The sequence below is a fragment of the Silene latifolia genome, chromosome 6, assembly GCF_048544455.1.
Source record: "Silene latifolia isolate original U9 population chromosome 6, ASM4854445v1, whole genome shotgun sequence".
Taxonomy (NCBI): domain Eukaryota; kingdom Viridiplantae; phylum Streptophyta; class Magnoliopsida; order Caryophyllales; family Caryophyllaceae; genus Silene; species Silene latifolia.
Window position 1 is genome coordinate 21,518,568 of NC_133531.1, and position 12,158 is coordinate 21,530,725.

The 12,158-nt window shown below is 37.8% G+C and overlaps 2 protein-coding genes across 2 annotated transcripts; one reads left to right on the top strand and one right to left on the bottom strand.

The window, feature by feature from the left end:
• The first annotated feature begins 331 nt into the window (after positions 1-331).
• On the top strand, positions 332-4,975 carry LOC141586509 (peroxisomal OPC-8:0-CoA ligase 1-like). The gene is made up of 6 exons (XM_074407763.1): positions 332-1,332; positions 1,939-2,388; positions 3,194-3,339; positions 4,152-4,219; positions 4,327-4,429; positions 4,634-4,975. Exons 1-6 carry the CDS (start codon positions 597-599, stop codon positions 4,751-4,753), a joined length of 1,623 nt encoding a protein of 540 aa, XP_074263864.1. The 5' UTR covers positions 332-596; the 3' UTR covers positions 4,754-4,975.
• Positions 4,976-5,551: 576 nt separating this feature from the next.
• Positions 5,552-9,650, bottom strand: LOC141586510 (uncharacterized). Its single transcript, XM_074407764.1, has 2 exons — positions 9,335-9,650; positions 5,552-6,073 (listed from the first exon to the last, which is right to left on the bottom strand). The coding sequence occupies exons 1-2, from the start codon at positions 9,442-9,444 to the stop codon at positions 5,866-5,868; spliced, it is 318 nt and encodes a 105-aa protein (XP_074263865.1). The 5' UTR covers positions 9,445-9,650; the 3' UTR covers positions 5,552-5,865.
• Between the last annotated feature and the right edge of the window lie 2,508 nt (positions 9,651-12,158).

A 12,158-nucleotide genomic window follows, 5' to 3' on the forward strand; every position in this document is an offset into this window, starting at 1 on the left:
GTTTAATTAGTTTATACGGTTTTTAAATTAGTTTTGAAATTTGTAATAAAGACTTGTAATTTATGTAGTTAAAACTTGTAATTTATGGGATCATGACTTGTAACTTATGCGATCGAAGACGTTATATTTTTTAGTGGGTCGCAAAATGCAAAATTGACCAAAATTGCCTTTAATTTTAGTCTACCAAGTACCAATAGCCCAATCTGGATTACATTCACATGGGATAACCTTATTAATTAATTAATTAATTCTCCTTTTTTTTTTTTGACAATAATAATTAATTCTCCTCGTACTAAATACTTAGGAGAACATACAAAAGCAAATTGACAAGTACACTAGTGAAGTCGCATAAACGCATGTGTGTCCCCGTCAAGTCTCAATAATTCATTTCCCACACATTATAAATGCACACAGAGTCACACAGTCACAGTCATAAAATCACAGCCTTCCGTTCCCTCTCACCTTCTCATTTTCCCCGCCATCTCTATTGACCCATTCACTCCTCACTCCCTTAATAACCCACCATCAAACCCAAAAAACTATCGTAATTGCTCTTTCGTATACACGATAAATCCACCAACTCCGTCACTGCCAGCATGTCAAGTGGATACACCGCCACCACATCAACATTCCACAGCAAACGTCCACCAATTCCACTCCCACCAAACCCAACCCTCGACATAACAACCTTCATCTCTTCCCGACCCCACCGCACCACAACAGCATTCATCGACGCAATCACAGGCCGCCACCTGTCCTACGTTGACCTATGGACAGCCGTCGATTCACTCTCACACTCTCTCTCCACAATCTACGGCATCACAAAAGGCCACGTGGTCTTAATCCTCTCTCCGAACTCTATATACTTCCCTATCGTATGTCTCTCCGTCATGTCCCTCGGCGCGTTGATCACAACCGCCAACCCGCTTAATACCAACTCGGAAATCGCCAAGCAACTCGCTGACTCGGGGCCTAAACTCGCTTTCGTGACTCGGGAACTCGTTGGGAAACTCACTGGCTGTGGGATCCCTATTGTGCTGTTAGAGGAAGGGGCAGGGGTAGTTTCGTCATTAGGGGAGTTGATGAAGGGAGGTGGGGGAAAGGGTGAGGTGAGGCGAGAGAAAGTGAGGCAAAACGACGCCGCGGCGTTGTTGTATTCATCGGGGACGACGGGGGTGAGTAAAGGGGTAGTTTCGTCACATCGAAATATGATTGCGATGGTTCAGACGATTATTCAACGGTTTAGAATTGATGAGGCTAGTGGTTCACTTGGGACTTTTGTTTGTACTGTTCCTATGTTCCACATTTATGGCCTTGTTGCCTTTGCTACAGGTATGTTGTATTTAGTTTAGTTCGGATTTGAGTCGGGTTTGAATGATTAATATTTTATTTGGTGTGAAGTTGGTTCCGGTTTAGTTTGGGTTTGAGTCAGGTTAAATTATAAAAAATGATGAAGGTCGTTCATTGGGTTTTAATACGGTTGCATTCAGTGTCATGTTAACGTTGACTTAAATTCTTATTTAGTTGACCTTTGTTGATAGAAGCCAAAGTGTAATGATTCTGAACTATAGGCTTGTGTTATGGTGCACTTAGTTGTTGGTAAGTTTTCAATTGTGTAAAGGGAGTTACAAGGACGATTTTGATGTAAACATGCGTCTGACAGACTTGTCCGTTAAGCTACATGACATTTGCTTGCTTTCTGAACGTGGTGTTGGTGTTAATTTGTGTTCTCCAAAGCGCCTTGCTTGTGATGGTCTCTTCAAAGAGGCCTCTCACAAAGTCACAGCCCCTCCCCACTTGTCCCTTTGTCTCACATCTCTTCAAATTGACGGATTTTATCCGTCTTCAATGAGAATTTGTGTTCTTCGATATATATGTATAATGTATAGTTGTTGAATGCTCGTGATAAGATCATTAAACGATATGCTTTTTGAGCAGGATTGCTAGCATCTGGAGCTACGATTGTTGTATTATCGAAATTTGAAATGAATGACCTGCTCCTAGCAATAGCAAAGTACAAGGTCAATTACTTTCCACTTGTTCCTCCGATACTGGTAGCCATGGTGAATCATGCCGATCAAATTAAGAAGAATTATGATTTGAGCTCGTTGAAGCATGTTTTGTCGGGAGGTGCGCCATTAGGGAAGGAAGTGATTGAGGGATTTGTTGAGAAATTCCCGAATGTGGTGATCATGCAGGGTTACGGACTTACTGAATCCACTGCAATTGGGGCATCAACTGATAGCTTAGAGGAGAGTCGCAAGTATGGGACAGCTGGATTGCTGTCCCCGAGCATTGAAGCAAAGATTGTTGACCCGGAGAGTGGTGTTGCTTTGGGTGTTAATCAGACTGGTGAACTTTGGCTCCGTGGACCTACTGTTATGAAAGGTAACTGCCAGTGAACAATCTTCGGTTTGAAATATTGTTTTGGTTTGATAAATTTTTATAGGTGACTTTAGACCTTTAGTAACTACTTTCAGTTGAACTAGATGATTATAGGCATTATAGCTTTCTAGTTTCCACATACGGTATGATAAAATGCCCATCATTTCAAAAGTTCAAGGTATTTCCTGTCCAATAGTAATTGGTCCAGAAGTAGATTTGGCTAACGCATCATTTCTTATATGGTCATTATGGATTGGATCATTTCGAATGCGGTATTATCCCGAAATTTCTGTGGTTGTTTCACGCCAGTTGCTACAGTTTGAGGCATTTCACGTCATGGCTCTTACAGATTTTGTTTCAAATTTGTTATTTTCAGTCGTTTTAGCCTTTTTAGATATGATAATATACGGGCTTGGTTATTTTTGGTTAAAGTCAGTTTTGCTGCATCTGTGCGGAAGTAAGTCGTCTCAGCAAAGATAAAGTATAACATATTATTGAAATGGGTGTGGAATTTGTTTGTTGCTTTAACCTTTCAAATAGAAATAAGCCGAGTTGCAGAAGAAGGGCAGCTTAGGCTAATTAGCATGTAGAACTGCAAAAATTTTGCATGATTTCTGCTAGGATGTAAAATTTGCAGTTCTGGTTATTGATGTTAATTTTATTTTTTTACCGGTACATTTATCCCGCAGTTATGGTTACTTTTTTGTTAGGGCTTTGGAAAAGACTTGAATACAATTGATACCATGATCTCAAAACTTGTGAGTGGGGACTTTCTTCTACTAATTTCTTCATTGGGCTTGTGTTGCAGGATACTTCAACAATCCTGAGGCGACTGCTAATACTATCACTTCAGACGGCTGGCTGAAGACAGGTGACATATGTTACATCGACGAAGATGGATATCTCTTTGTGGTTGATAGACTCAAGGAGTTGATAAAGTACAAGGGATACCAGGTCATTCTTTATTTGAAGATATTTTGTGGGTATCTTGTTGATTGATTATATTTCTCACATTTTTGTAGAGGTTACTTTAGGATATCTTTCACTAACTGCCGCCCATCTTTAGGTTACTCATTTCTCTTATAAGATACTCGTACATCTTGTACTACTCTTGTAGAGTGAGTTAGTGAGTCTTGTGTGAAACGGTCTCACATAGGAAACCAACTCATTTCATCATATATTCCACATTTAATTATATGGTTAATGGGTCGGTTTTACATATTAGACCGTTTCTTATAGGTGGTTGTGTGAGTGGTTATGTTGAACTCGTTAACCCTCACCTATCAGCTACTGTCCTTGAGTCAGGTCCATACCCATATGTTCCGTAAATGAGATTCAGAGAATTTTTGCGCATAGAATTAGATGTATGAAACAATAACTAGACTTCTGAGACTTAGAATGCACTTAAGGCAGAAGTTGTTGACAACCGGGTATCAATTAATGCATCTCGATTTAACCTAAATCAGACCTCTGCGACCCCCTAAACATGTGTTGAGATTTTTCCTTATTGTTCCAAGTTAATATTGTTGCATTACTAATTCCCCTCCTTACAGAGTGTTATCCACCTGACTTTGAATCATCACTCTGCCACTGTAGCCCTAGAAATCTTCAAAACCTATATTGTTTGGTGGTTGTGCGTGTGGTTGGCCAGTTTGAATACCATAGTTTTAACCGATTCTACTGTTTTTCATGGGCTCGTAAATCTATTTAGAAGGTATTATGGAATGAGTTAAAATTGATGTGATGATCATATGCTTGTGTAATAGGTCGCGCCTGCTGAATTAGAGGCATTGCTGCTCACTCATCCACAAATTGCAGATGCTGCTGTTATTCCGTAAGTATTGCTCCTCCTAAAATGCCATCAGCTTCCCCCATTACATCACATCTCCCATATGAATTTATTTTCTAATATGTTACCTTTAATAATTTTGTCTATGGTAGTTTCCCTGATAAGGACGTGGGGCAGTTCCCGATGGCTTATGTAGTCAGGAAAGCAGGTAGTACATTATCGGATAAAGAGGTGATGGACTTTGCAGCAAGACAGGTGAGTTTAACAGAGTGATATCAACCAGATGCTATATGAAATGTGTATATACATGGTGACGATTTGGTATTGATAGTTATCAACCCAAGTCGTGAATACCATCACGTGATGATTCCCCCAATAAGCTAGCCACAAAGGCAGTTTAGTTATCGTTTGAAGTTTTAACCCAGAGAAATAATGGAGTAAACTGTGTGGTTTATGCAGGTTGCACCTTATAAAAGAATCAGGAGAGTGGCATTTGCAGATTCCATACCCAAGAATGCATCAGGCAAGATTCTGCGGAAAGACCTCATTAAACTGGCTACTGCGGGTTCCAAACTATGACGTTTCTCCTTTCTATGATCCCTTTTACTTTTTCTACACATAATTCGAATATTTGGAAAACAGTTGCTGTGAATTTGTGCTGATAGCTTAAGCGATTGCCAAAACACCGCCATTTGTGAATAAGTTTGTGTATTACGTTTCAACAATACGCAACTACTGTAACATATGTGGTTGGCGATTGGAACGATATTCTACAAATGATTTATACGAGTGAAGTTTACATATCCTGTGTCATCCCATAAATCCACCTATAGACAATCTGCGTACATAGGAGAGATGACTCCATTTAACTCATCATAACTTGTGAGCTTTCCTAGGTCTTGCTGGTACCTAAAGGTGACCGACAATCACAGTTGAGCGAGACATCATGAACGTATGAATGGTTATTGGCACTCTGTATGTGATTCTGTATGGTTGTTCAAAAAGCGTCTGTCATCAGAAAACAGTGAGTTCTCAACGTACCGGTAGATATATTTCTCAATATCTGTTACCATGTCAATACATATAACAATGTTGGTTGTATCGCATAACCATGAAAATTGGCGTCCATAACCGATGAGTTCCGTACTCCACAATAAACAGAATCATATCCAATCTTTTGAGCAATTTCAGCTTGCTTTACAAAAACTACATTGCTTCCATTTCCAATAAAACTTATAAAACACTTTATCGCCAGAATACAACAAATGTTGCACAAAAGAAGGTATTTTGATCTCGTGGAATTAACAAACAGAAATTCCGCTAGTGTGCAGACTAAGCGTATTAAATTACTGAGAACACCGAAACAGTCAGCCATGAGGCAAAACACCATCACACGTTTGTTTGTATACAAGTTGGTAGCGAGTATAGTAATAGAAATGACCAACAATACCACCATCCCCTAAACAACTTGGCTTCTGCATAATTTAGTGTCGAAACAGACCACCTAGCACTTTCAAGGCTTCTTGTTCATGCATACAAACCTCATGAACCATATTAGCCACTCTACACAAATGCAACCAAGATTGGGTATGATAAAAAAAAATTTACAAAATTGGCAATATGAAATGTTGAAAGAGCAAAATTTATAAAAGTCAACCATAAACAAATACTGTATCACTATTTTGCAACCTTTACATTGATAATGGTAGAAGCATTCTTCGTTTCTTCTTACGTGCCAATCGTACTTGCTTTGTAATTTTCATGCACAGAAGTAACAACAATGTAACACATATCAAGATAAACGCAAGTCGCACATGTCTGAAGTATAGCGAAACTCCTGAAAACACCAGGAATGCAACGATAACAAGTTCCCATATTACGAAGATTGCTATATCAACCCTGTCAAAAGAGACACAGAGTTGTTACTTTACAGGCAGGCGTACAGCCCAACATAGAAAAACAAGAAGACAAGTAACACGACTCAATTTACAAGTTTCATAACAAGTTCCCGTTGTATCACTGGCAGAAAAGATAGTCAATCATAAACAAACAAGGCCACATATCAAAAGTAAAATACGGAGTAACTGTTACTCTGTTAGTTTGGCCTATGAAACTCATGAAACTCGTAGATAACTTCAATCCCAAGAATTAGACAAGTGAATTAACGCGACTCAATTTACCAGTTTCTTAACATAATCTTCTGGTTCATTGTCTTTTTTTTTGATATTATCCAAACTGGTAACTCGTAGTTTTGAATCTAAGTTATTCATCTAATCGGACATAACCACAAGATTCAACAATCGTATTCCACTTTGTTTGCTTAGCCCTGATCAGTTCTCAAGAAAATGTGATCAGTTCTCTGAAAAATGAAAGAAACTGAACCAAGTAAAATACATTGGTATTGTAATAGTTTAGTTTTCCAGGTTCTGTGCATCCCCATGTTCAGATGCCGTTGTTTGGGAATACAATTTAATAAACACAAAACAAAAGGGATAGAAACCTGGAAGGAAAAGGAAAAACGGGACAAATAAACAAGTAAAGCCTAACACCGAATAACCAAAGCTTCTTGACACAGCCAACTCTCTTCTCAATAACCAAAAAACATCATGAAGCCGTTTACCCTCTTCTTCCAATTACCATTTATATCCTTCTAAAGTTCAGACTTACAATAATAATACATTCAATTATCTGAAACAAGCAGTAATTTATAGAGAGGATCAAGGAAAAAAATGGGGAGAGAGGCAGACTCATTCATTAACAGACAACAATGAGGAAATAAATCAGAAAACTATGGATAATAACACCTGCTGACTACCAACAGCTTCTCATCTACCCAAATGGCAAATGTCTTAACCATTTTTTTAAACTATATATGATGGTAAAAAGTACTCGTACACATCTACTAACCAAATCCTACGTCTATTTCCTATGGAGACAAAATTCACTGTTTAATTGGCTTGAGATATGAACTAAACCAAAATCACTCTTAACGCTCCCTAAAGTTTTTTCTTCAAAGAGCAGCAATGGTGTGGTAGCATTTTCGGAGGTGCTGGAAGATGATGGTGATAATGTGCTCATCAATAACACCAACGCTTTGTTTGGATACGAATAATGGAGGGAAAGGGAGGGGAGAGGGTATGAGAGAAGGGAAAAGGAAGGAATGGAAGGGTGAATGGAGGGAGGGGGTTTTTCCTCCAAATCTTTCCTTCGTTGAAGAAAATATAATTTGCCTTGTAGGAGGAAATCAAAGGATCCATTTACCCTCGCCTCGAAGTCCCTCCACCTCCATTTTACTACCCAACCAAAGGAGATTGCCCCTCTCCAATCTTTTCCTTCCCTTTTTCTTCAAATTCCTTCTAACATAGAGCCCAATTTGGAGCTTTGGCAAAAGACAGAAGCTAAGTTCCTAAATAGCCGAGTTTCTACGACATACCTAATCGAGTTTAAACTAGACTACAACCTAGGAGGGAGTTATAGTCACATAAGTGATTAGGCCATAAGTAGGTCGAATTTAACTTTACAAGGACACTATGCTACTCACCAAGCAAGCCACTGGCATTAGGCCTTGTTTGGATAGCAAAATAGGAGGGAAAAGGAGGGGAGGGGGAAGGAAGGAAGAGAAGGGGAGGGAAGGGAAGGGAAGGGGAACGGGATGGAGAATGGGGAGTTGATGTTTGGATACAATTTCCCTCCAAATCTTTCATATATTGGAGAGGTTTTGATTTGCCTCGGAGGAGGGAACGTGGATCTCTCCATATCCCTCTCTCTTCATTTCCCTCCACCCTAACTTGCTATCCAAAAAGGGGATTTAAAATCCCCTACTCTCCCTCCCTTTCCTTTCCTTTCTCTCCAAATCCCTCCATCCAAACCACCCTAAGTGTATAAAAGACAAAACATTTTACGACAGGCCGTAGGTAGAAAGGACAATCAAGAAATACAAAAAGTAGTCCCAAATAGCATTTTGCAAAAGCAATATTACTGTTTCTTGCGTACAAAGCCCATAAATAATTGGGCCATGAGTATCTCAATTTTTGCACTACACGAGAAAGTGCTTCAGCTGAACTCTGAAACAAGCTTTTTAAGAGAGATTTTCCTCAAGTTACAAACTAGTAGCAACTTCTCATAAGCTAGTTTAAACAATTGGCGTAATCGTGTACGAAATCACAAATATTTCACCCGAGTATTTGTTAGAGCCTTAGATCTACCATATGGGAACCAATCAACCACTGCTAACAACTCAAAGATCACTGGAACTTGAACATGTCCCTAAGAAGCCAGGATAACTCGAAATCATCTAGAAAGCTCATGGTACCCGGTAAAGCACAAGCACTTTATTTGTATAAAAGGGTTTGTAGGTAAAGGGAGAAATGCAATTTCCCTTATTTGGATAATAAGTTGGTCGGAAGGAAATAGAGTGATCCATTTAAGCCAACACAAAATCCTTTCAATATGAGAAAGATTATATCTCCATTAATCCATTTACCTCTCCTCTCCTTCCATTCCAGCGTAATATCACATACAACAAAGTCAAAAGCTCACAAAGATCCAGAAATTCACGCAATTGCATCCCAACCCCAGCCCCAACCATCACCACCCAACACTGTGACAAAGAGAGTGAAGCATCATCCCTACAATATTACACAACATAAAAGCGCCTCAAACCACAGTTTAGTCCCGAGACATTACACAACATACATGTAGCTCAAACCACAGTCCATACTCCATTCGCTCCAAGAATTCGGAATACAACAACTTACTTATCCACTAAAGCACCATCACTATACAAACAATCTGTTATTCTGTTCCAATAAAACACAACATTTTCGACCGATCAATTCATACCCTAAAAGTGCCAAACTTAAGTTTCCGCTACGCTTCCTGTTCCATTAGATTGTACTCCCTCCGTCTCAGTCATTTGTTTCAGAGGTATTTTAATTAAAGGTAAACAAATGACTACACTGTGGCATAATTAAAACAACCGGATACAACTAAATCGAATCTTATACAGATCATCACAATTGATCACCGCTTTCAAGTAAAAATTCCTCAATTCCACAATCTCATAACAAAATCAATCGATCAATCAAATGTTTTGATCAACCCTAACTAAATCACGCTCAAAGATCTGAATTAATACAAAACATTAAAAAAAGAGAATACCTAGAAGTGAATTGAGAAGAAGAAGAGAAGAAAGAAGGAGAAGTCCAATCATGCTTAGATCTTATCTGATACTCTCTCAATTGCTCCGCTAAATTATGCCTTGTTATCATCTCTCTCTCCTCAATACGACGTCGTTTCACTCCTCTCTTCCTCTCTCTAGTATAGTGTGTTGAGGAGGAGAGAGAGTGGAGAGATGATTAGTAGTATGTGTTTATGCGGAGCTTCGATGTCGTTAACAATGGCGGAATATTGATATTTGTTTCGCCGGTGAACTAATACGAGAATTGCGAAGAATAAGTGTGAAAAGAGGAAAGAGATGAAGTCAACGTTGGACGTTGACCATATTTGGGCCAATTTTATTTGTAACTTTGGCTTAATTAAATTTAAGCGATCCAGCCCAAATACAGAATAGATTCAATGAAGAATTGTTATCTCCGGATTCAAATCCGGAGGATTAGAGGTGATAATTATTGATCCGATAAAGTTGAAGGTTTATGTTTAAGAAGTTATATGACTTATTTATGTAATTGGTTGATATAGAAGTGGCACGAAATTTACAGATTGGGGTTGAGGACTTTTGAGATAAATCCAACAGATTATCCAAGTAACCTGCGTAAAAAAGAAAAATTACGAGTATAATCATTCATAATTTTTGGGTTCGTAGGTTGTAACTTGTAATTTTAAAGTTTAGTTGGGTATTGGAGTTAATGGGTTAAGTGAATTAAAAATGAATTGTTTCATAAATGGGTTGACAAACTGAGTTTATATTGTAGAAAAATTAAAATGATTGGTTACGGTTGAGAAAAATAAGCTATTTTTGTAATTGAGGTGGGTTGTGACTTGTGGTAAAATATTTTGCCTATTTAAAGTCAACACGAACATAAATAAGTACCTAAGATGACTTGATGTATTCGCCAAGTTCACATGTGATTGCCAAAATCCAACCTTGAATATCGTGTCTAGTGTATTATTTCCACGAGTAAAAAAATCGCATTCAAAGGTAACACGGACAAAGCAATTGTGGGTAGAGATGGTAATGGGTCGGGTTGGATCTGGTTTTGCAAGATCCAAACCCGGTCCACTTACTTATTGCATTATCGATTTATATCCAAACTCGATCTATATCCAAAATTTTAAAATCCATACCCGATCCATTATATTTTTTCCAAATCCATACCTACCTCAACTCCATATCCAATCCACCATATAATCCAAAATCCAAAACTAGGTTTACTATATCAAAAATTAATCTTATATTAAAAAAAATTGAAATTTCGAGCTTTAAATTTTGAAAAATATTTGATTGGATCGGATTCGGGTATGAATGGATCAGTTTTTAAGGAGTGAATCGGTTATGAATTTTTAAAAGATGGGTTTGGATTGAATTTACTTCGGTTTGATTTGGATTCGGTTCGATTTGAACCACAATTACCATCCCTAATTATGTATCTACGTGTCCATAGCTAAATGCATTGTTTATTTTTTCTAATCTTGTACCATTGTTACTAGGCCTTGTTGCAGCCTAGAGTAGGTATTTTGATTGCAATTCACGTATGGTTTTTCAGTTCTACATAAACACGACACCATATTAGAGAATAAGTTTAAGCGACAATTTTTTTTAGAATTATTCGGAACAACATTTCGTCCTATTGTTATTTTTCAGTTACTAATTATAGTAACAATAGACATATTGAATAAGTTTATGATAGCTTATGATGACGACCTTACATGCCTTTTAAATTGACATTGATTGCATGCTTACAAAATTAGGTTTATCATCTAAATGGTCTTATTCGACAAATTTGTATTTGTTTTGGGTGGATAAAATTAAATATAAATAGAAAGCAATAATTAAATAGCTTACTAGATAGCACGTACTATTCCGTATTTTACACGTAACATCTGAAATGCTGTGTTAATTGCAATCTAGCGGATGTGTGGTGTACAAGGGAGTTTAGAGTCCAAAAATCATTTCTAGCTTGAATTATATATTTATGTTTATTACAGATAAGTAGATAACCAATACGTAGTTCAGTAATCAGTATTATTATTAATAGGAAATAATGGTCAAAAATAAAATATTTGTCGTTTTGGGTCGGTTTTGAAAATATTTGTCAAAATGGTGTCCACGTAGGCTCGGGATTTCTAGACCTGAAACACGCCACTACTAATGGCGTGTTTTGTGAAAGAAACACGCCATTAGTAGTGGCGTGTCTTTACAACAATTTTTTTCCTCAACTGACTGAACTTTAAAAAAAAAAATAAAAAAAAATAATTACACAAGACACGGATTAGGGGTGGCGTGTTTTCTCGAAACCCGCCATTCCCAATGGCGTGTTTGTTTTAGTCCATTTTTTAATGAAGTTTCTTTCCGTACTCATTATAAACACGCCATTGGTAGTGTCGTGTTTTAGGTCCAGAAATCCCGAGCCTACGTGAACACCATTTTGACAAATATTTTCAAAACCGACCTAAAACGATAAATATTTTATTTTTGACCATTATTTCAAAAATGGATTCCAAAGATTGCTACAACTATGTCTACCATTATGTATATTCATGATTTATTGTCCTTTTTATATATAAAGTTGTTCCGGGTGTAATTCCAGAGCAGTATTGTTTACCACGCAAGCTTGGTGAATGGATGTCCTTCCTTGCCTTGACTCTTCCTCTCGGTCTCTCCTGAAACGATGAACAAACTGAGGGCTCGGCTTTGCACCGAGCGTACTCACTCCGACGCTCAAGTCAGTGAACTTAAAGGGATTAAGTTGTATGTTACTTGACAAAGTATATTGTAGAGAGATAAGGGAGATTATACCAAATG

Bases quoted from the DNA above. Each gene is read 5' to 3' on its own strand.
- LOC141586509 (XM_074407763.1), top strand. From the start codon at position 597: ATGTCAAGTGGATACACCGCCACCACATCAACATTCCACAGCAAACGT. The intron at 2,389-3,193 runs GTAACTGCCAGT...CTTGTGTTGCAG, and splicing joins TGGACCTACTGTTATGAAAG to GATACTTCAACAATCCTGAG. The intron at 4,430-4,633 runs GTGAGTTTAACA...TGGTTTATGCAG, and splicing joins TGGACTTTGCAGCAAGACAG to GTTGCACCTTATAAAAGAAT.
- LOC141586510 (XM_074407764.1), bottom strand. From the start codon at position 9,444: ATGATAACAAGGCATAATTTAGCGGAGCAATTGAGAGAGTATCAGATA. The intron at 6,074-9,334 runs GTATTCTCTTTT...CTCTTTTGACAG, and splicing joins TCTTCTCAATTCACTTCTAG to GGTTGATATAGCAATCTTCG.